The sequence below is a fragment of the Halichoerus grypus genome, chromosome 7 (assembly GCF_964656455.1).
Source record: "Halichoerus grypus chromosome 7, mHalGry1.hap1.1, whole genome shotgun sequence".
Classification (NCBI taxonomy): Eukaryota; Metazoa; Chordata; class Mammalia; order Carnivora; family Phocidae; genus Halichoerus; species Halichoerus grypus.
The window spans coordinates 99,672,217-99,694,539 of record NC_135718.1 but is presented as its reverse complement, the minus strand read 5'-3'; the positions used below and the strand labels follow the sequence as shown (position 1 = coordinate 99,694,539).

The 22,323-nt window shown below is 39.7% G+C and overlaps 1 protein-coding gene across 2 annotated transcripts in view; it reads left to right on the top strand.

Moving 5' to 3' along the window:
* Window positions 1–22,323, top strand: part of F5 (coagulation factor V) — an 86,183-nt gene that overhangs the window by 49,213 nt on the left and 14,647 nt on the right. Inside the window, exons 14-25 of one of the 2 annotated variants that reach the window (XM_036097991.2) lie at window positions 1,758–1,920; window positions 2,707–2,943; window positions 3,781–3,994; window positions 5,902–6,081; window positions 7,993–8,109; window positions 9,030–9,101; window positions 10,264–10,367; window positions 10,791–10,946; window positions 13,129–13,273; window positions 15,014–15,165; window positions 17,913–18,095; window positions 19,788–20,221. In XM_036097991.2, the coding sequence (XP_035953884.1) occupies window positions 1,758–1,920; window positions 2,707–2,943; window positions 3,781–3,994; window positions 5,902–6,081; window positions 7,993–8,109; window positions 9,030–9,101; window positions 10,264–10,367; window positions 10,791–10,946; window positions 13,129–13,273; window positions 15,014–15,165; window positions 17,913–18,095; window positions 19,788–19,934 (1,870 nt within the window). In that variant the 3' untranslated portion in view covers window positions 19,935–20,221. Of the gene's footprint in view, window positions 1–1,757; window positions 1,921–2,706; window positions 2,944–3,780; window positions 3,995–5,901; window positions 6,082–7,992; window positions 8,110–9,029; window positions 9,102–10,263; window positions 10,368–10,790; window positions 10,947–13,128; window positions 13,274–15,013; window positions 15,166–17,912; window positions 18,096–19,787; window positions 20,222–22,323 lie in introns of those variants that run through there. The other variant, XM_078077932.1, reaches the window with a different exon arrangement.

Genomic DNA, 22,323 nt, shown 5'->3' with positions numbered 1-22,323 from the left:
CAGCTACAGATTCTCAGGGACACAGCATGGTGACCATGCTTAAACTGTCTAAATATAATACACAACCTTTACAAAAGCTAACGGTTACACTAAAAATCAAAAACCAAAGTGTAATTAGAGTAAGCAAACGCAATGCATGGTATGGCTTACAGACACATGCACAAAAAAACATTTCATTAATCTGATGTCTGGCATTTCCATATTAGAACTCTGTTAATTTAAAACACATTTTCAGGGGCGCCTGGGTGGCTCAGTCGTTAAGCGTCTGCCTTCGGCTCAGGTCATGATCCCAGGGTCCTGGGATCGAGTCCCACATGGGCTCCCTGCTCGGCGGGAAGCCTGCTTCTCCCTCTCCTGCTCCCCCTGCTTGTGTTCTCTCTCTCGCTGTCTCTCTCTGTCAAATAAATAAATAAAATCTTTAAAAAAAAAAATAAAAAAAAAAAAAAAACACATTTTCAGGACATGTGGGTGGCTCAGTTGGTTAAACTTACAACTCCTGATTTCGGCTCAAGTCATGATCTCAGGGTTCTCTCTCTCTCCCTCTGCTCTTCCTCCCACCCCCTCCCCCCCAAAATAATTAAAAAACACATTTTCCTATGACTTCCTATTTAAATGTAGCCCCCATTGCTATATGAGAATAAATAGTTTATCTAGGGATTTCTAAGAGAGGCCCTGAAGGAGTAAGATTTAGGGCCTTTCCAAAGTGGAAAGGGATGGAACCAGTTCCTTCAAAATCTTATATACCATTCCAGATATGCAATCCATGTTTATGGCAGTCAAAGTTGCTTTACTTGTCCCCATGTGTTCTGTGAAACTATGTTATGCTTAGTGTCTGGAAGGATGGGGTCAGTAGGGTAGGAACACTGGAAAGAAGGCAGAATGGGTTTCTCTGTTGATGGCTCATGGTGCATAACAAATACTATGAGACTGATGGATGAGCTTTTGGCCTGTTTCCATAGGCTTGGGAAATTTAGGAGTCGGTGAGAAAATATGATGTGCTCTGGCCCCAGACTGAACTGGTGAATTACACAAGGAATAATGTCATTTTAAAAAAAGAAATGAGAAGAATGGCTACTTTCAGAGTATAAAACCCCCAGCCATCTAGTGGCCTTCACAGGGGTGACCATTGATACCTGACAGCCCCAAGCCCTGGCACTATCCAATTGCCTGGCTTTGTCTGCGTCTGATATTAAAAATCTGCTATGTGATATATGATTGTATTTGTTCATTAATGCATTAAACAAAAATCTATCAAGTGCCTACTATGTGCCAGATAACTGGCTAGGTACTAAAAATAAAAGAATGAGCAAATTAGGCATGATCCCTGACCTCATGGGGTTTTCACTCTAATATTAGAGTCAGATTCGAATAGATAACCTCACAAATAAATGACACATAATTTACTATATATACAAGAGAAATATAAGAATACTACAGGAATATATATACTATAGGAACACTATGGTAACTTAAGGAATAATATAGAGAGATTTGACATATAAAGGTTTATAGGAGGACTTACCTAAGAAATGATATGTGAGCTCGGATCTGAAGGATATTTACTGGCTTAAGTTTTTACTTATTCATATTTTCATTCATTTGTTCTCAATTAAATATTCATGCTAGATACTATATTAAGTACCAATTAAATATTCATGCTAGATACTATACTCAGAAACAGGGATAATTCCCCCAATTTCTTTGAGTGGTCTTTCATTTGTTCTTTTAAACAAATAGTATTCTTATTATTATTTCAGTGAAGACATTGATGATGTTCCAGAAAATACCATATACAAGAAAGTAGTCTTTCGAAAGTACCTTGATAGCACTTTTACCAAACGTGATCCTTTGGGGGAGTATGAAGAGCATCTCGGCATTCTTGGTCCTATTATTAGAGCTGAAGTGGATGATGTCATCCAAGTAAGTCATTTTTTGAGCATTGCTAAGATCATCAGAGGAATTTCCACAAGCACCAGAGGGCTGTAACAGTGAAAGGGGCAGGAGGGATATAGGTAATTTATTTTCCAAAATTAACAAATAATTATACTTCTTTTCAGAGACTGCTTGCCAAGTAATCAGATAATCTTCAAAAAAAAAAAAAAATGATCTCAAAAAAAAAAGAAAAGAAAAGAAAAAAACGATCTCATGAATTTATTTCTTCCTCTCCTGAGCTCCTGTTCATTCCATAAGGGCCAATTCTGTTTTCCCCAAGAGACTTTCTTTACTACCCCAACCTCTCCTGCACATTCAACTGAATTGCTCCTTTCAGGCATTCCCATCTAACCCCATTCATACTTTGTTTATGCACTTTTGGTCTCCAGGTTTTTAACTTGAATCCACATGTGCAGGTGTCTCTTCACCAGGAGGTTGGAAACTTATTGTGAGCAAGACCCAAAGCTCATTCAATCTTCAAATCTGCAGCACCTGCTGTGATCATTTCCTTTGTGCCTAATGTCAATACTTTTGCTTTGAGCCTAAGAACAAACATGTTTTGGTGTTTCTAGGGTAAACTACTTGGGCCCTAGTTCACAGGATGTTGTAAAAAATTCAATGAAATAATATACATGTTACTTTGTACTTGTATGCAATTAATATATCTCACTGTATATATATCTAGGTCTCATTTAATAATTAACCATCTACTTTGGCGTATAATTTGGATTTTTGTTGGACTTAAGTACATTTATGGATCATTCTTTTTTCTAGGTTCGTTTTAAAAATTTAGCATCCAGACCATATTCTCTTCATGCCCATGGGCTTTCCTACGAAAAATCGTCAGAGGGAAAGACTTATGAAGATGACTCTCCTGAATGGTTTAAGGAAGATAATGCTGTTCAGCCAAACAGCAGTTATACATATGTATGGCACGCCACCACTCGATCTGGGCCGGAAAATCCTGGTTCTGCCTGCCGGGCTTGGGCCTACTACTCAGCAGTGAACCCGGTGGGTACATCCATTGAAAGTTTTTGTCATTCCCCTAACCTCATAACCTGAGTCCACCAGACGGAAGGGTCAAGATGATTTCTTGTTAAATGTCTTGCTTTCCATGAGGAAGGTGTAAGGATTGTGGTCAACAGTCTATAGCGACTTGCCTTCAGATGACCGTGAGAGAGAAACGTGTGCTCAGTGGCGAGGAATGAGGGGTACTGAAATGGTTGACCCCAGTCAGAGTGACTATCTTTGCAGAGGAAGACATTTTTTTCTATTTCCTTGAGCAAGTATTAGCTTTCTTTTGCTCTTTATGAGAGAGCTGCAAAGTCAAGATGCCTTCATTTTGGGCATGGTAGAGAGAGAGCACAGACTTCGATTTCAATCACTATTCTGTCACTTACTGTGTGGGCCTGGGAAAGTTACTTGACCTCTCTCAGCCTCAGTTTCTAAAGTTAAAAATGAGAAAACAGTAGGTACTTGGTAATATTTGTTTAATAAGTGAGCTTATTTTTATTATACAAGATTGTTGTCTGAATTAAAGAAGATATTACCAGCAAAATATTTACTATAATAGTAGATGCTCAATAAATAGTAATTATAATAGTATTGATATTGTCATTAACATTATCATTACTGCCATGCTGAGATAAAGGACTAATCAGAGGAAGGGATGATGAGTGCCACAGAATCAGATGATCAGATGATACCCAGGCTTAGTAAGCTCTTCATTTATAACCTTCAAATTCAGAGCCCCTGAGGTTTCCTTTTCTATATCATCAGTGATTGTCAGAAGAGCAAAGGAAATCCTGAGAAAGAAAATCTGTGCATTTTGCTCCTACTGTCTTCCAGGAAAAAGATATCCATTCTGGCTTGATAGGTCCCCTTCTGATCTGTCAAAAAGGAGTACTTGATAAGAGCAACATGCCGGTGGATATGAGAGAATTCATCTTACTTTTCATGGTCTTTGACGAAAAGAAGAGCTGGTATTATGAAAAGAAGGCCCAGTCCCCAAGGCCTTGGAGACTTGCATCCTCAGAAGTAAAAAACTCCCATGAGTTTCATGGTATTTTCCTCTCACTTTGATCTAATCTCTGAACTAAATCACATGGGGTGACCATGATTCTTGCCCTAGGTCTTCATAAGATTAGACAGGAGGTGCTTCTGAAGAATCAGGAGCTACGACCCACACCAGGTCCTTAAACGTCTGAGGGCTGATGTCGCCCAGCAGGTGGTGCTGCACATATAGGAGCTAGAGAAGGTCTGAAAGAGAGCACAGGAGCCTGCGGCAGAACAAACCCAACCAACCAACCAACCGACAAAAAGCCAGTGTGCGGCAGCTGGTAGCATGAGTCAAAAAGGAATTGGCATTACTCTGCAATATAAACAGTTAATAAACCTGTTCCTTGATCACTAAAGGAACGATTGTTTGTCTAGAAGAACTGATCATCCCTGTGTACTTTCTAAAGAAAAATGATGGTGGCAGTTCCAGCTGTCAGCAGTTCTCAGGTGGCATCCGAAGCATCTAGAACAAAACAAGATAGGACACTGGGTAGTTGGGTGATAGGAGAATCGTGGCAAGGGAGCATCTTTTGGGGGGGAGGCGGGGCGAAACATATGTACTCTGAACTCCTTTTCTAGGCTTTTCAGCCCAGGGCACTTGGTCTCAGGCGTGGGAAGCACACTCTTCTGAAAACCTTCCAACCTAGTGAGAAAGCATAGCCCCAGAATCAGATAGGCTTGTCTCTTGGCTATCCCATTACTTCTGAGTACCTTCAAGCCACTGCTTCCCAATTCCTCAAAGAAAGAGTAAAATTCACCGGATATAGCTTAGTTTTAAATATATTGTAGTTGAAGTCTCTGTAATTAGGTAATCCCCGTGGTGTAGTATTTATCAGGGTACCTGCTGAGCAGACCACCTGAGTTCCCAGCCTCAAACTCAGCACCTGGCCTTTGCAGTATGTGTTCAGTAATTGTGTGTTGAATTACTGAATAAATGAATGAATTCTATCACTCAGTTTAATTTATCAAATGTTTGCTGAGCACCTGCTATGTTGAGAGTCTTCATTCCATATCCTAATGAGTTAGCAATGCTGACCTAAGAATCACTTGAGATCTATTTCCTGCCCAGATGAGGGAGTAAGGACTGGTGTTAGGAGTGGGAAGACAGGTGCTCTCATACCTAATGTAACCTTAAGGGTGCGAAAATGATCTCAACTCCCCTCCCTCCCCAAATTCACTTGCTCAGTTCCTGAAACTCCATAGTAGTTCTTTTAACTTTAGAATAACATTACTAATAAAAACTTCACTCACTTCAATCTCAGTTAAATGCATGGTAGCTCAAAGCTGTATCATTAACATTTTTTATTATTTTTTAAGGTGATTAAGTTTGTCAGGTGATTTAAACACACACACACACACACACACACACACACACACACACACATTTCACTGAGTGGAGAGTGGATGAAGCCTGAGAACCCTAGACATTTAAGCTGGGAAGGGGACAGAGGAGCTATATCATAGAAATGAGAGAATAAACATGAACCTCGGTCGTCTGCCTTCCTAATTTTGCCTAGAACTATCTCTGAATTTAGGAGGCCTCTGGGTGATGTGCTATGTATCCCCTCACTCTCTTTCCTCTAACCACTGGAGTTCACTTATCTGGCTCATATCAGTCTTTCTGTTTCTGTAGCACAGGAAAATCCATACTGTAAATGTCAAGGATAAGTGAGTGAAGCAGAGAGCAGGGGGAGTGTGAGGTGCGGGGTAGAGAGTGGTAAATTCTGTGGGAAACTGCTGTAGGCTGGCATGAGGTTTAGCCTCTCGCTGATATCAGAACACTCTGGGGTCCTTACTATATGCCTGGGCAGGCGGAGCGATAGGAAGATGGGTGGTAAGGTGGGATGCCTCAGACCTCTTTAGCAGCCTCTCTGCAGATTTCTAATTGATTGCAACTCTCTGTCCTTTCAGCCATTAATGGAATGATCTACAACTTGCCTGGCCTGAGAATGTACGAGCAAGAATGGGTGAGGTTGCATCTGCTGAACATGGGCAGCTCCAGAGACATTCATGTGGTTCACTTTCATGGCCAGACCTTGCTGGAAAATGGCACTCAACAGCACCAGCTCGGGGTCTGGCCCCTGCTGCCTGGTAAAGATCTGCACAATGAAAAGAGATCCCTGATGAAAAATGGCTAGAGAAGGCAATCTGGGCAACTGTCACTGTCCCTCATTCCCTCCTATGCATTTACTTCCTAAGGGTCGGACATGGTTTCTGGCATAGATCCTGGGCAGAGACATATCCCCAAACTGCATACAGAGTACAGAAAAGTCAGCTAATATATACACTCTTTGCGGCACCACACAGACTATATGTGGGGCTCAACTCAGTTCTACAGAGATGCTATGTCTAATGCATTTTTTCCCAAGCCACTGTGTGTCACGTAGGCCAGGTCTTAAACAGATTATAAAAATGAATCCCACAGGGCTCAGGCAGCTAAAGCTTTCTGTTGGGAAGGAGATTAAAAACTTACTAGGGTTTTGGGATTCTTGAATTCTTGAATTCTATTCCTCACACTCTCACTTTGATACCTTTGGGCAAGTGACTACAGGAATCTTAATCTTAAACTGATTCATGAGGCTATTTGAAGGGGAAAAAAGGTTTTTTTTTTTTTAATGATTATAAACGCTAAAGGATAAGAGGGGTATTTAGAACTTTTCATGTACAAAATAACGAAAAGGTTTAAACAAACCAGCCATCACAAAGGATTTTTATGTGCCAGCAAGTTGTTTGTAGGTGTATCTGTGTGTGGTAGGTGTGTGGGTAGGGTTATGAGTGCCAGGTGCTGCTGAGTCTCAAACTGTAACGGGCATAGTAAAATTCTAGGAAGCTGGTTAAAATGCAAAGGCTAAGGCAGAGATTTTGCTTTCGGAGACTTTGATCTGGTAGATCTTGGGATCTTGGGCAGGTGCCAGGGACTCTGCATTTTTAACAAGCAGCCTACCTTCCACAAACGCTCTGAGAAGCTAGTGAAGGCAGTCAGTCCCTCGCCACTTTGGATGGAGAAATTGCTATGTGAGTCAGCCTTAGAAGGGCACAGCAGTCCAAATGGGACTGGTTTGGTTAAGAAGGAGGAAAGGGTGTTCTTGTTTGTTTATTCAGGCCTGTGGCTCATTAATAAAGCTATAAAGACCCACTCTCTTAAAATCAGAGACAAGAGGGGATTAGGTAAACTTATTCCTTACTTTTCACCGAATGTAAATTGCCAGATCAGTCCTCCTTTCCATGAGCCTGTGGGAAACACTGAGAAGCTGGAATTGGCTGGCCCATCCAAATCTTCAAATCTAAATTATCTGTATTGGAGGGAGTGGAAGGCTGCAATCTTTTTAGTGTGCTAAAGGAGGATGACCATCAGCTATTAATTTTCACTCACAATCTGGAAAATAGACATGAATTACGGCCAGCAGAATTTAAGTATTATCTGACAATGGGTAGCATTAAATATCAGAATGGATAATCAGAAGTTTCAGAAATGTCATTCTTTCAGTGATTTTCTGAAACAATTTAGGTGCATCTCTATCCAAATATGTAGACTTAATAGAAAATTTGAAAACATGGGAGAAGGATGTTTGATTTTAATTTTCTTATTAAAAAAAAGAAAAGCGAAAGAAATGAAGGGAGAGAAAGGAAACTTGTACAGTATTCTTGAGGCCCAGTGATGAGTCATTCAAGGTCATTTTCATCCTTAGGACTCAGAAGCTGTGCTGTGTATGGGTTAGCTTGTAACATTATATATAGATAACTGAAAGTTTCTTTCTAGTAAGGGGTGTTAGAGATTTTTTTAAGTCCCTGGGCAATTTATTTTTACTAATGTGTATGTGTGTCACTGCTTTGATTTGTTTTTCTGTTTGTTACACCTCTAGTCCTGCGTAAGAGAAATGGATCATTCTTGATTTCTTTTCCAAAGCCTCTTGTGATGCAGGGATTTAGGATTCTTTGATAGCTGTCAATTAATATTGTTAATTTGGGGTGTGTAATGTTGTCCTTCACTCTCTATTTTAGGTTCATTTAAAACTCTTGAAATGAAGCCATCAAAATCTGGCTGGTGGCTCCTCAACACAGAGGTTGGAGAAAACCAGAGAGCAGGGATGCAAACACCATTTCTCATCATAGACAGAGGTACCATCCAAGAGCCACGTGATGTTTTCAGCAGGAGGGTCCCTGCTGGAACATCACTAACTCTTAGATTGGAAATATTGAACTCTGGGAACTCTGCATGACAGAGGGAGAATGGGTACCAGTAACTGCTTTTATTCTGACCCATCGTCAGATTGTGCCGCAAACATCAATCTCCTAGGAAACTTAAACCACATATTTCAGCCCAAAGGCATTCTCAGTTGGGGAACCAATATAAAGTGTCTTCCTTCATAATGTGTGATTCATGGGAAAGTGTAAGAAATTTTCCAGACTCCTTGAGTAGAGGAGGGAAAAGATACCAGGAATTCAACAATGACTAGGATAGTCTCTGAACTTGGCATTTCAGTATTTGAGAAATCATTCCCATCTGCCCATCTGCCCAGCCAGCCAGGCAGCATTTATTAAGTACTTGTTGAGTACCAAGCACTGTGTTGACATCCAGATATCTCAGTGGCTGGCATTTTCTTTTGTGATCAGAATGTAAATAACTCTGTAACTTTCAGGTCAACTTTTGGGAACATAGACTTAAAAGGGGTAATACTTAATGTTGTAAAATGTCTTATTTTAAGATACAAGCAGATGGAAATCCATTTAAAACTAATTGAATTTCGGGATTTCCATGGTTTTCCTCTAGGGTATCACTATTTCTGTTAAAGACTAGCACCAGTCTTGCTAGTACATTTACCATTTTATGATCAGACATATTTAAGTCGGTGCCATATAAGGTAGGTGAAGCTATCGAATTACTGACTCACCAGAGGTATGATCTCTAGCCATGCAGCTTTTATGTTGTTATATGTATTTTCTAAGCAAAAATTATTCATTGCTCTGTTTGTGTGTGTGTGTTTTGTTTTTGTTTTTTGTTGTTGTTTTGTTTTTGTTTTTTGTTTTTTGTTTTTTAGAATGTAAGATGCCAATGGGACTGAGCAATGGTATCATAGCTGATTCACAGATCAAAGCTTCTAAGCATTTGGGTAAGTAATAGCATCATAGCCTTTGGAAGCCATCTCCTACAGTTGTGCAGTATACAGCCTGAAAAACAACCCATGACAACCCTACCTGTTCAATCTATGGATCATTGCTCCTCTCTGGGCTTTTCTCTACCACATGGTAAAGCAGCTCCATCTTGAGGTGCTCATCTGGTAGAGGAAGGAGCAATATGACAGGCGCTAAAACCTGTTGGCATTCCTTTATCACTGCCACCCTCTTTGGTGTGTAATGTTCCCAAAGAGTCTGTCCCAGGGAAGACCAAGAGCTAGGGCTTTCTACACAGGCAGTCCAACTTCTCAGCAGGGATTGAGCAAGGAGTGGATCCCTTACTCCTACAACCATGTACCCGTTTCCAAAACTCTCCCCATTCATCCCCATTCCAGGTTTGATCACAAACATAATATTCCAGCCAGATTCACAAGGTCTTATTGGCCAGATACTATTCTCCCGATTAATAGGGCTCTTTGTTGTGCCATTCCTCTATTCAAGAAAGTTTGCTAATCACCCACTGTGTGTCAGGATCTCCTTCTAAATTTCCTCACTCTTCCTCAAAACCCTTCCTAAGACCAAGAGGTCAGTTGCAAGGGATCATGAGGCTCCCATAATCCTTCCCACAACCTCCCCTTAGGCAAGCACACTCAGCAGCAACCACATCAACATAACTGAGAAAAGATAAACATAACCTGTATGCAAGAAAGGGGGTGGGTGGTGGTTGACAGCTGACCAAGCACTGACCTGAAGCCAAGAAGATTTCATCATCATGAACTGACTTAGTAGCTGAGGCCCGTGTCAACTGCCTGGTCTCCTAACTTCAATAGAAGCTCCTGCAGAGATCTGGTTTTCCACTGGGACTAAACTTACTTGGGAGATTGCTAGTTATATGTTTTTGGTTTTTTTTTTTTTTTTTTAAAGATTTTATTTATTTTTTGACAGAGAGAGAGACAGCGAGAGAGGGAACACAAGCAGGGGGAGTGGGAGAGGGAGAAGCAGGCTTCCCGCTGAGCAGGGAGCCCGACGCGGGGCTCGATCCCAGGACCCTGGGATCATGACCTGAGCCGAAGGCAGACGCTTAATGACTGAGCCACCCAGGCGCCCCGGTTTGTTTTTTTTAATTCAGAATAATTTTTTTTTCTTTTTTGGATTTAGGTTATTGGGAGCCCAAATTAGCAAGATTAAACAATGGTGGGTCATATAATGCTTGGATCACAGAAAAACCTTCAGCAGACCTTGCATCTAAACCTTGGATCCAGGTATATCTTATTAACCTGATAATATTTACAGTACCGTAATAATAAAATGACAGTGATTTAATTTCTCTTTGTTCTTGCAATGTTCTAGGCACTATCCTAAGTACTTTACTTATTCAAAAATGAACCCTATGAGATTAGTTCTAGTAATAGTCTAGATATCCTTTGTACAGATGATAAAAACTAAGGCACAGAGGGACTAATTAAGTGCCGAATGTCACGCACAGCTGGTAAGTGGTTGAACTTGGATTCGAGTCCAGGTACTCTGTGCTCACATATGGATTGTATCTAGCCATTTGATTAGTGCTTAGACCTTAGGTGCTGGCTGTTTAGTTCTAAAGAATGCTGGTTACACAGTGAATTAAGGAAGGCAGTGTGTGACTCGTTGACAAGGACAGTCTGTGTAATGGCTTTGCTATATTGCAGGTAGACATGCAGAGGGAAGTCGTATTCACAGGGATCCAGACTCAAGGTGCCAAACAGTATCTGAAGTCCTACTACACCACAGAGTTCTCTGTGGCATACAGCTCTGACCGGACAAACTGGCAGATCTTCAAAGGGAACAGCACAAGGAATGTGATGGTCTGTGTGCCTTGTTTCTTTCTGAGTCTCAAGACTCACCCTAGGCTCACCAGGTTGCAATGACTATGCCTATCATTATGTCTTTTTAAAAAATACCTTTCTGGGCGGTTGAAATACAAATGGTTTTCTTAGGGCCTTATGAAAGAAAGTTGTACAATGATAGGTCTGTTATTATAAATTAAAGGCATAAGCCTGACTTATGACACTTCAAAACTCCACCAAAAGTCACTTTTTGATCAAACTAAATACCCAGACTTCTCTGACTGGCAGATGGTGGACAGCAGAGTCTTGTGTCTTAAGGGGCTCATGCTAAAAACTGGCCTCCAAGAGTTTTGATTATACTAACTTTTACATTTTATTTTGTTCTTTGTTTCAGTGTACCTGAAGGAAATAGCAATGTTAATACCAGTTATGTGCTGGGGCAGTATGCTTTTCAGACTTTTTTTTTTTTTTTTTTTGCTGCCCTGACTGAGGAGTGACAATCCCCTGCTGGGTCTTCCTGAGACTCAGCCAGGATTATTCCCAAAAACCCATGTGTACCAGCCCTAACTCCTCTTCCTCCCTAATCCCCTTTCCAAAGAGAGCTATCAGGAGTCAGTCTGCCATTATTACACTGATCACTTTCAATCTGTTTCATTTTTCCTGTAAATTATTTACTATTTTACTAGTGTCTGTATTATCATATCTCTAGTAATAAATTATTTGCACTATACCTTAGAATAGATCATGAAAATCTCAAATTGTAGCCCTTACTAATCAGTCTTGGAGAGAGAACACAGTACAGTTAGAGTTCATAGCTTCAAGACTTTTGCACTTATATTCATGAGGAATATTGGTGTGTAGTTTTATTTTTTTGTACTGTCTTTTTCTGGTTTTGATATCAGAGTCATACTGGCTTCATAAAATAATTTAGGAAGCATGCTCTTCTGTTTTCTGGGAGAGATTTTCTAGAATTGGTGTTAAGTCTTTAAATATTTGTAAAATTCACCAAACTACATGGGCCTAGAGATTTCTTTTCCAGGAACTTATAAATTACAAATACAATTTCTTTAATAGTTACTGGCTGTTCACATTATCTATTTCCTATTGGATAAGTTGAGATCGTGTTTTTCTAATTGATCCATTTCCTCTAAGCTGTTAAATTTATGTGCATAGAGTTGTTTGTAGTATTCTCTTATGCTTTTGATGTCTGCAGGGTCTACAGTGATATTGATATTAGTGAATGTGCATCTCTTCTCTTTTTGCTTTGTCATTCTTGCTAGATATTTGCCTTTTTTAAAAATCTTTTTGGCTCTGTTTCATTGTTTTTATCTATTATTTTTCTAGTTTTCAGTCTTGCTGCTCTTATTTTCTGTTTTAGCTGGCACTTTCTGACACTGGTCTGGCAAGGAAAGGGGCTGAGGCACACCTCATCACTGCCAGGTGGACTTCGAAGTCCAGGTTCCCCACTGAAGGAGGACCGCTCCTCTTTGCTGTTGGGTGGGAATGGGAGAGTCTCCACTGATACTATAGTGGTGGGAGCCTTATTAGGAGCTGGTGGGGATGAAAGTCCTGGGTTCCTATTTGGCCTTCTCTGACACAATCCCAGTGAGGGTGTTGGGGTGCCTTGTTACAGTCTTACGAGCATGGAAGTCTAGGCTCCCCACTTGGCCTTTGCTGTTCTGGGTGGAGGAGGGGCCACAGTGTTTTCTATGATGTTTAGCTAGAAGTAGAGCAATCACTGTCTGAAAGTTTTCTATCTTGCTAGACTGCCCTTTCCTGGTCCTGTGGCTAGAGAAAGGAGGATTTTGCCAGAGCTTTTTTTTTTTTTGTCTGTACCCAGTGGTGTTTCCTGGTTGCTGGCCTCTTCACTTCCCAATCTGGGATATATGAGACAAAAATAAAACCCAGGGAGCCCACTACCATGTTGTTCCTTGGGTCCCAAGAACCCTAACCCGTCTGCCTTCTTCTCTTCATCTTTCAGTGGCTTCCTATGTTTAGTTGTACTTAGCAGGAGGAACAAGGCAAAGTACATCTACACCATCTTCCTGAAGTGAAAGTATCTCCAGTTACTTAAGACCAAGTGATTTAATTCAGGCCACATGAAAACTTAATATGACAATATTAAATTAAACTGAAATTTTATTATAAAATCACTTTATAAAGAATTGTTCCATAACTAAGCTTTCCTCTTTTCCTCTAGTATTTTGGTGGCAATTCGGATGCCTCTACAATAAAAGAGAATCAGTTTGACCCACCTATTGTGGCTAGATATATTAGGATCTCTCCAATTAGATCCTATAATAGACCTGCCCTTCGATTGGAGCTGCAAGGTTGTGAGGTTAACGGTAAGAAATGAAGATGCATTATTGTCTCGCTGCTTCATAAAGAATCAAGCTTTAGTAGATACGGAAGAATGGGTAGAATTATTAGTTCTCTTCAATCACAGAGGTGCCTAGAAAAACCTTGGTGAAACAGGTTCTGCTCAGGTAAACTACTCATTTACATTGTGACCTGGACCAAGACTGTTCTACCAGCCAGCAGGCAGGCACCATCTCCAAACAGTGCCAGGATGGCATGGATGCTGGCATGACCCTCCAAGGAAAGGCCCTAGCTTCGAATAACCTCCATTGGCCCATTGCAATAAGAACTAAGATTCAGACTAGGCCCGACTCTTCTGAAGTCCAAAAGGTCACACTCAGGCTTTAATGTAACGAACGTATCTAGCAACATTACTGGCATGTATTAGATGTTCAGTGAATGTTTTTGAAATCTAAACTGCTTACCAACTTCCTGAAACTTTTTTTTAAGATTTATTTATTCATTAGAGAGAGAGAGAGAGCTGACGGGGAGGGGCAGAGGGAGAGGGAGAGAGAGAATCTCAAGCAGACTCCCTGCTCAGCACGAAACCCGAGGCAGGGCTCAATCTCACGACTCTGAGCTCGAGTCAAGAGTTGGATGCTTAACCAGCTGAGCCACTCAGGCACCCCCCCAATTTCCTGAAGCTTTGATTGAACTCTGCATTCTGTTTGGTGCTCTATAAAGGTACTCAAGCTTTTTCTATGTAAGCTGCTGTTTTTCAGGGGATATAATGTGACCTATGGTATTAATAAATCCAGGTAATCATAAATGGCCATAATAAAATTCTATTATATAGAACAAAGAGTCACTGTTTTTTTCTCTATATGGTATATGATGTAAATAGTAGTTTGTTCAGATCAGAGTCAAACAATCTAAAATGTGACATTCAACTCTGTTAATCTATTCAAAACATCTATTTTCTATTCAAGAAGCATTGCTTTTTAAAAAATCTCTTCATTTTCTTGATATAATCAGTATTAGCAGTAGGTTTTCTTTTTTTAAATCTTTTTTACATGGAGAAAGATATCACGTCAAGAAAATGTCAGCATGATTTACCCACAAGAACAAAGCGTCAGAGAGATGATAATGATGATGATGGGCAGTTGGCTGGGCTCACTCACTAGCTATTTTTCTCATATCCACAGACCAGCTTTGAGGACTGACATGCAAGTGCACACCTTGGCAAAATTCTAAATGGTGCATAACATGAATCACCCTCAAAGGGTTGAAAATAAACTGTTGAACGTGACTACCAAGAGTCCACTGTATCTTCTTCTTTGTAGCATTTTTTAGAAAGAGAAATAGAATATATTCTTATATACATAGATAACGTAGGAATATTTTCTACCTCAAAGAAAAAACAGAAGTTTCCATGACTCTCTGAAGGAGGAAAATGCGTTTAAATATTTAGAACATGGTGTTTGGGTATCAGACTTCCTGGGCTCCAATTTAGTTTCTGATTCTGCTAGTAGTGTTACTTCAGGCAAGTTACTTTTTCTTGCTGTGCTTTTGTTTTCTCACTTGTAAAATAGAGGCAATTAGGAGCATCAGGTAACACACGTAGAGCCTAAAAACAGGATTTGGCACTTAGGCAATAACATCATTGTTGGCGATGGTTGTTTTGTTGTTACTTAGTAGTGACATTTTTTCTTTTCTCCTCGCAGTGCAAACCACCATGCAGGGAATAGTGGTAGTGCATAATTAATCACATAACTTTCTCTTGACAGGATGCTCCACACCGCTGGGTATGGAAAGTGGAAAGATAGAAAACAAGCAAATCACGGCTTCCTCGTTTAAAAAATCTTGGTGGGGAGATTACTGGGAACCCTTCCGTGCCCGTCTTAATGCCCAGGGTCGTGTAAATGCCTGGCAAGCCAAGGTAAAATCGGCCTATGAATGGAATTCTCTCAGCCATCCAGAAGAAAGCAAAGGCCCTCACTACAGGAACCACGGGGGTCCTGGGAAGTCAGAAAATAATCTCCCATTTCTGCAGATTATGATCCTAGGTCTGAGAATCTAGGATATCTATTGACTTGATAACTTTAGCTCTGACTTTGGCTCAGAGAGGTTATTTATCATCTCTGTGGTTCTTGGTCTAGTCTTGATTTTTATCAGGGGTGGGCAAATTTCTTCTGCAAAGGACCAGATAATAAATATTTTAGACTTTGTGAGCCATACATTCTCAGTCATAACTACTCAACTCTGCCATTGTAGCAGGAAAACAGTTATAAACAATACATAAATGAGCATGGCTGTGTTCCAATAAAACTTCATTTACAAAAACAGGAAGGGGACCAAATATGGCCCTTGGGCTATAGTTTGCCAACTCCTGATTAGGACAACTTAGTGATAAATGATTCAGATTTGCAGCACTTTCTTTTTTTTTTCACAATTCAACAATATTTTTCATTTTCTTAATAACGCTATTTAAATTTTTTTTGTTCCCTTTTTTTGAGAACTTTGTGACATTCCTTTAGACAGTTGGAGGCATGGCAAAATGCTGCAAAACCAGGGTTATAAATCAGTGGCCTAAGTTTAATAAGCATCTTCCAGAGAGTCATATTGCCCCTAATATTAACCCACTGGATAATTCCAGTGACTTAGTTTCAGGATAACAGTTAATAGTTGACTCATTTTTATTTCACTCTTCAACTGACTTGAAAAATCACAATGGCATCAGAAATCAGAATGATTCTGTCAGTCAACTTAACCCTTCCTTATTTTCTATCCTCCTATGTCCCTCCCTTAAGAGACCTACATTCCAGTTCCCTGGACTCCATAGAATTCCAGGTCCTATCCGTATGTTAGGCTGTCAGCATAGTAGTGGAGAAAACGGAAGAGCTTGGACCCCAAACAGATAGTCTTGGGAACTGACATCTGTGTCTCGAAACTCATTTCTGGTCCATCACAGACTCACGGAATGTAAGAACAGCAAGGGGTTTAAAAGCATCCGGTCCAGACTTTTTCTTTTAAGTTTAAACACAAAGGAGATTAAATCATTTTAGCTTAGTTTGGTGGCATAATCAGGAAGCCCATTCTCCTGATGGTCAGTGGTCCTCCCACCATTTGAAGACACTCAGACACCTCATTGTGCAATTTTGCAGAAGGGGAAACAGAGACCTAAAGAAGTTAAAATAATAAAAGTAATAATGTTATAATACATTACATTTATATAATTATATAAATAAAATAATAAAAAAATGAAAGAAAAAGTTAAGGAGAAAGGATGTCATCCAATTTTTTCCCAGATAACTCTTTAGATCTGCTCATGGTATAACTTTGTCACCCTACCCTGTATTTTACAGCTTTTTAAAAAATTTTGCTCTGTATATAATTTGCTCTTAGTCTTTGTGATATAATAATGGCTTCAAAGATGAAATACTAATTCTAAATTTTAATGCCATCATTTTAAATCTGGAATTCTAGATCAGAACTGTTTCACTGCATCTTCTATTAGAATCAAATATCTTTATAGGGTCTCTTTAGAGAGGGTAAAAAAATATCAGCCAGACTGAGGCAGGCACACATGCAAACTGAGGCATCTCTACCTCTTTTATACCTATAAAAATTGTTATGTCTTCAAAACCCTCTAGCTCTCTACCTCTGTATTACTGGTACGACCTGGATTGGATACTATACAGCTTGAAGATACACTAAGAAACCACCAAATGTCACTAGAGGGTGTTACAAAATTAACAAAAATTAATTAATACAATAATTTTAATTCAATTAATTTGCTTTAAAAATACATATAGTATATTAATTATACATATATCTGTGTATCAATATATACACATACATACATGTACACATAAGTGATGTTAAAGAAATATATTACTATTTATTATTTCATATAGAACTGAATGAGACTATGGGGCATGATAAATCTCCCAAAGGTGAAAATTTGTCTCAGAGTACTCCAAAACTCAGTTAGCCCTTCTGATCCTCTTTCTCCAAGTATGATTAGGCACTTCATTAGGCCAGAGACAGGACAGCTACCATACCATACCATATCAAGTCCTAGTCATGGCTTTATTAGGTCTCTCAAGTATTACATTTATTTGAAATATCAGAAAAAAGAAATTGGACTACTCCTCCTGGTTGACATAAGCAAGGGAAAGAAAAGTGGAACTTTTTCTAAAATAAGTTAAATAGAGAGAGGATACTACCCAATTCTTTCCCAGATAACCCATCAGCAATATCATCATGGCATTTAAACAAATTTGGTTAAGAGAATAATATTTACAGATAATTTAGCAATCTAATATTTTTTCTCAAGTAAGATTCATTTATTTATTCATTCAAAAAATATTTGTTGAACACCAACTGTGTGCCATGCATTGTGCTAAGTACCTGAAAACAAAATACAGTAAATCCATGCCTTCAAAGAGGGATACAAATAAGTAAGCCATTATTGTACGATATATGAAATACTCTAGTAAAAGTTTATATACGTCTGCGACAGCAAACAAGAAGGAACAGGGAAGTCCTCTAGGAGACAGAGAACCCTAAGGGATGAGACAGAAGAGAGAGCCTTTTGAGGGCTGCGCATTTCTGAGTATCTTGGTCTAAAAAATTGAAGGTTTTAACATCTGCCTTATTCATGTGTCCTCATCATTTTCACAGGCAAACAACAACAAACAGTGGTTACAAATTGATCTGCTCAAAATCAAGAAAATAACTGCGATTGTAACACAGGGTTGCAAGTCTCTGTCCTCTGAAATGTACGTGAAGAGCTACACCATCCACTACAGTGACCAGGGAATGGAATGGAAGCCTTACAGGCAGAAATCCTCCATGGTGGACAAGGTACAGGGTGCTGTCATAGCAACAACAAAGCAACTCACCAACTGTTATGACGAGAGAAATACCTTACATTTGCAAACAGCTCTTTGCATTTGACAAATATGCACTGACATGCACCTCCTCCCTGAGAAGTCTGAACCCTCGCTCAGCAGGTAGCTGCTCTGGGAACAGAGACCATGCAGGTCATCTTTCTGCGGTGGCTGAGCCACCTGTGAAATAGTGAGAACCAAACACCAGGGGGCGGTGTGAGGCTTAATTAGCTCTGATTGAGAAAGATGGTAGCGTTGTCTCAGTCGGCTTGCACTGCTCTAACAAATGATCATAGATGGAAGCAACAAACACTTCTTTCTCATGGTTTTGAAGGCTGGAATCCAAGAGCAGGGTGCCAGGATGGTTGGGTTCCTGGTGAGGGCTCTCTTCTTGGTTGTGTCCCCACATGACTTTCCTTGGTGCAGGAAGAGAGAGATCCCGTGTCTCCTCTTATTTTTGTAAATGTATTAATCCCATCATGAGGTCCCCACCCTCACAACCTACTCTAATCCTCATTACCTCCCAAAGGCCCCACCTCCTAATACTATCCCATTGGGGGTTAGTGTTTCCATGTATGAATTTGAGGGGGACGCAAACATGTAGTCCATAACAGGGGTCTAGAGAACCTTCCACTGTGAAATAACATCATATTAACATTATCTTGGGTAAACTTGTTATCTTGACTGATCAAATACCCATGGCCATAAAGCTTTTTGTATCATATTATTAAGCAGGAGACAATTGTTATCCTAACTGATGAGGAAATTAATTTCCTGCAAGACGAACTACCCCATTATAGTCCTTAATTCCCAGTCACGTGTTTTTAAAATGCTACTAGGGCAAAACTAAGGAGATGAGCCTAATTTTCCAGGAAGGGAAATCAGGCTGGAGCCAGTAAGAGGGGCCACACAGGAGAAGGGGATGACCTTTACCGAATGCTCATCATGGGCTCAGCCCTTATCTCGGTGAATGAATTTGAACCTCTCTCTCTTTGTAGTGAACTCCTGGGTTGTTTGTCTGGTTAGTTGGTTGGTTTGGCTGGTTATATCTGTCACTGTACCAGGATGTCTTTATAGTTGGGTATCATTGTCATAAACAGTGACTCAGCTGCTGCTGTGTTTAAATCTTGGGGAAACTGCTGGGGATGCAAAAAGGAAAACAACCAAGTCATAAAACACAGTTCAATTGAGACTAGAAGGCATCTGCCAAAAAGAATAAGTAAAAACACATGGTTGCATTTTATTTCAAATGTTAGTGACAACTAACCATTATCTGTCGCTTACAGTGCACTTGTCATGTGTTTCCATACTTAAAAAAATCTTTATAACGACTTCTGTCAGGTAAACTTTTATTACCCCCATTTTGCCAGTTAGCATATAAGTCAGCTGCCCAGTCACACAGCTACCAAGGGGCTAAGGGCAGAGATGGTTCTGAAGCTGCTTCAGAACACCCTGTCAGCGGTCAGATCCCGGGCGAGCTGGAATCCCTAAAGAGGTCTGCTAGGCATGTGATTTCATAATTGACTGAAGATCATCTCTGATAACATTGTATGTGTTCCTTGATGCCCTCAGCTTGAGCTAAAATTGCAAAAGAAAAAAAAATCATCTGTAAGATTTTTATACCCATCCTATCTCTATTAAAGATCTTACCATATTTTGCTTTCAGATTTTCAAAGGAAATAATAATATCAAAGGACACGTGAAGAACTTTTTCAACCCACCAATTATCTCCAGGTTTATCCGCATCATTCCTAAAACATGGAACCAAAGTATTGCGCTTCGCTTGGAACTCTTTGGCTGTGATATTTACTAGAATTGAATATTCAAAGACATAGGAAGGACTCTTAAATAAGATATCAAGCCATTTGGAGCGGGCAATGTATTTTATAGCTATTTTAAATGTTAATTTTCAGTATTTCCTTTTTTTCTATTAGAGAATAAAATTTTATATGTAAAACTTTCATAATGTAAACTCCTTGCCACAATTCAGTGAGATGATAACAATTAATTCTTCATTAATCTGAATATAGATGGGAATGTATCAAGAACCAACAAGCAAATGGCTTCTTTCATAATGATTAAAAATGCTACGTAAAGTAATATTTATGTAGTTAGTATGCTTCATTATAGTTCTTTTAAAACCTACACACACTAATAAAAGAGATATTACTTTTTAAAAAGCCATTTATAGACCTGGATAGCTTTCACGCCTACCTTTAAAAAAAAAACAAAACTGTGATTTAAGAGTAAAGGAAACAAGGTTTTAAATGGTTCATTTTTCTTGACATGGAAAGAAAAAAAAATCATACCATATGAAATAATGAGTGCTTAAAATACCCTGTCTTACCTATATGACAATGATTTTTCTGGCCCTCTATGAGTAAAGATACAGTCGTCCCAACTTGTGAATCTGGCCTGGTCTCCCTTGGAACTGATTTACTTATTGATGTTCTGAGTGAAGGGTCTTTAGACATGGAACACAACCAAAATAACCACGGAAGAAATGAACGTGTAACCTTGGCTTCATTCTAGTTGGCACTACAATGGTATACTGTTTCAAAACATAGGTTCACCTAAGAGAAAGCTAAAACCTGCAAAACAGCATTGGAACCATTGGCCCAAAGGCAACTGTTCCTGCTGGGACTGGCAAGCTTCTGAAGCTCACCTTCAGTGCCCTTCTCTGCATGGCTCCAACCTCCTCTTCTCCCTTCCTCAACAACTTCCCCTTTCCGCACTCCCTTCCCTGGGAACTTGGCATTCAATGATCCCATAGATGTTGTGAGACTGGGGAGCTTTCTGGCCTCCTTGAAGTCACGTGGAACAATCACTGGTGAGGCTATCTTTCTATGGAACAAACCACTCCAAATCTTTAATGCTTAAAACAAGTTAATTCTCTCTCATGATTCTGTGGGTTAACTGGGCTCAGCTGGGTGGTTTTATGGCTGACTTCATTTGGGGTCCCCAGTGAGGTTATAGTCAGACATGGCTCTAACCAGAGTCATCAGAAGGCTCAACGAGATGTTGAAACAGCTGCTTCTCTGTCACACTCCGTGTGGTTTCAGGTCCTCTCCTCTTTACATGGCTTCCAAGTGGTCTATCCATTGGATGTCTCCAACAGGGGAGCTGGACTTCTTGTAAGGTGATTCAGGCTCTTCAAAGCAAGTGTTCACAATTTAGGAAGCAGAAAGCTAGGCCCAGAACTGGCACAGCCTCGCTTTGGTTAACCCAAGTCACAGGTGCATCCCAAGGAGTATAATTCACTGGGAACATCTTTAGATACTGTCAGAGTTACCTATTGCATCTGTGGGTGGGCTGAGTCCTGTGAATGTATATAGGAGCTTCAAACATCCACAAAACATTGGCTTTCATTATTTGTTCCCACCTTTGTTGAAATACATTTGACAAGTAAAATCATAATATATTTAAGTGTACAACTTGTTGATTTGGCATATGTATATGTTGTAAAATGTTTCCCATTATCAAGTTAATTAATATGTCATCACCTCACAGTTACTTTTTTGTTTTGTTTTCGTCAGAATGCTTAAGACCTACTATCTTAACAAATTGCAAATACACAATACAGTATTAACAACTATAGTCCCTGTGCTATATATTAAATCCTCAGAACTTACTCATCCTATAACTGAAAGTTTGTACACTTTTACTAGCTTCTCCCCATTTCTTCCCCTGGCAACCACCATTCTATTCTCTGCTTCTATGACTTTGATTTTTTTTTACTTCCACATACAGTGATACTACACAATATTTGTCTTTCTTTGTCTAGCTTATTTCACTTGGCATATGACCTCCAGGTTCATTCATATTGTCATAAATGGCAAGATTTCCTTCTTTTTTTAAGGCATAATAATATTCCATTGTGTGTATACCATATTTTCTTCTCTTTTCTTTTTTTTTTTTTTAAGATTTATTTATTTATTCCAAAGAGAGAGAGAGAGAGAAAGCAGGGGGGTGGGGCAGAAGGAGAGGGGGAGAGGATCTCCAGCAGACTCCCCGCTGAGTGCAGAGCCCAACTGGGGCTTGATCCCATGACCTTGAGATCATGACCTGAGCCTCTATCAAGTGTCAGATGCTTAACCAACTGAGCCACCCAGACGCCCCTGTATACCACATTTTTTTAAAAAGATTTTCATTTATTTATTTAACAGAGATAGAGAGCACAAGTAGGCAGAGCGGCAGACAGA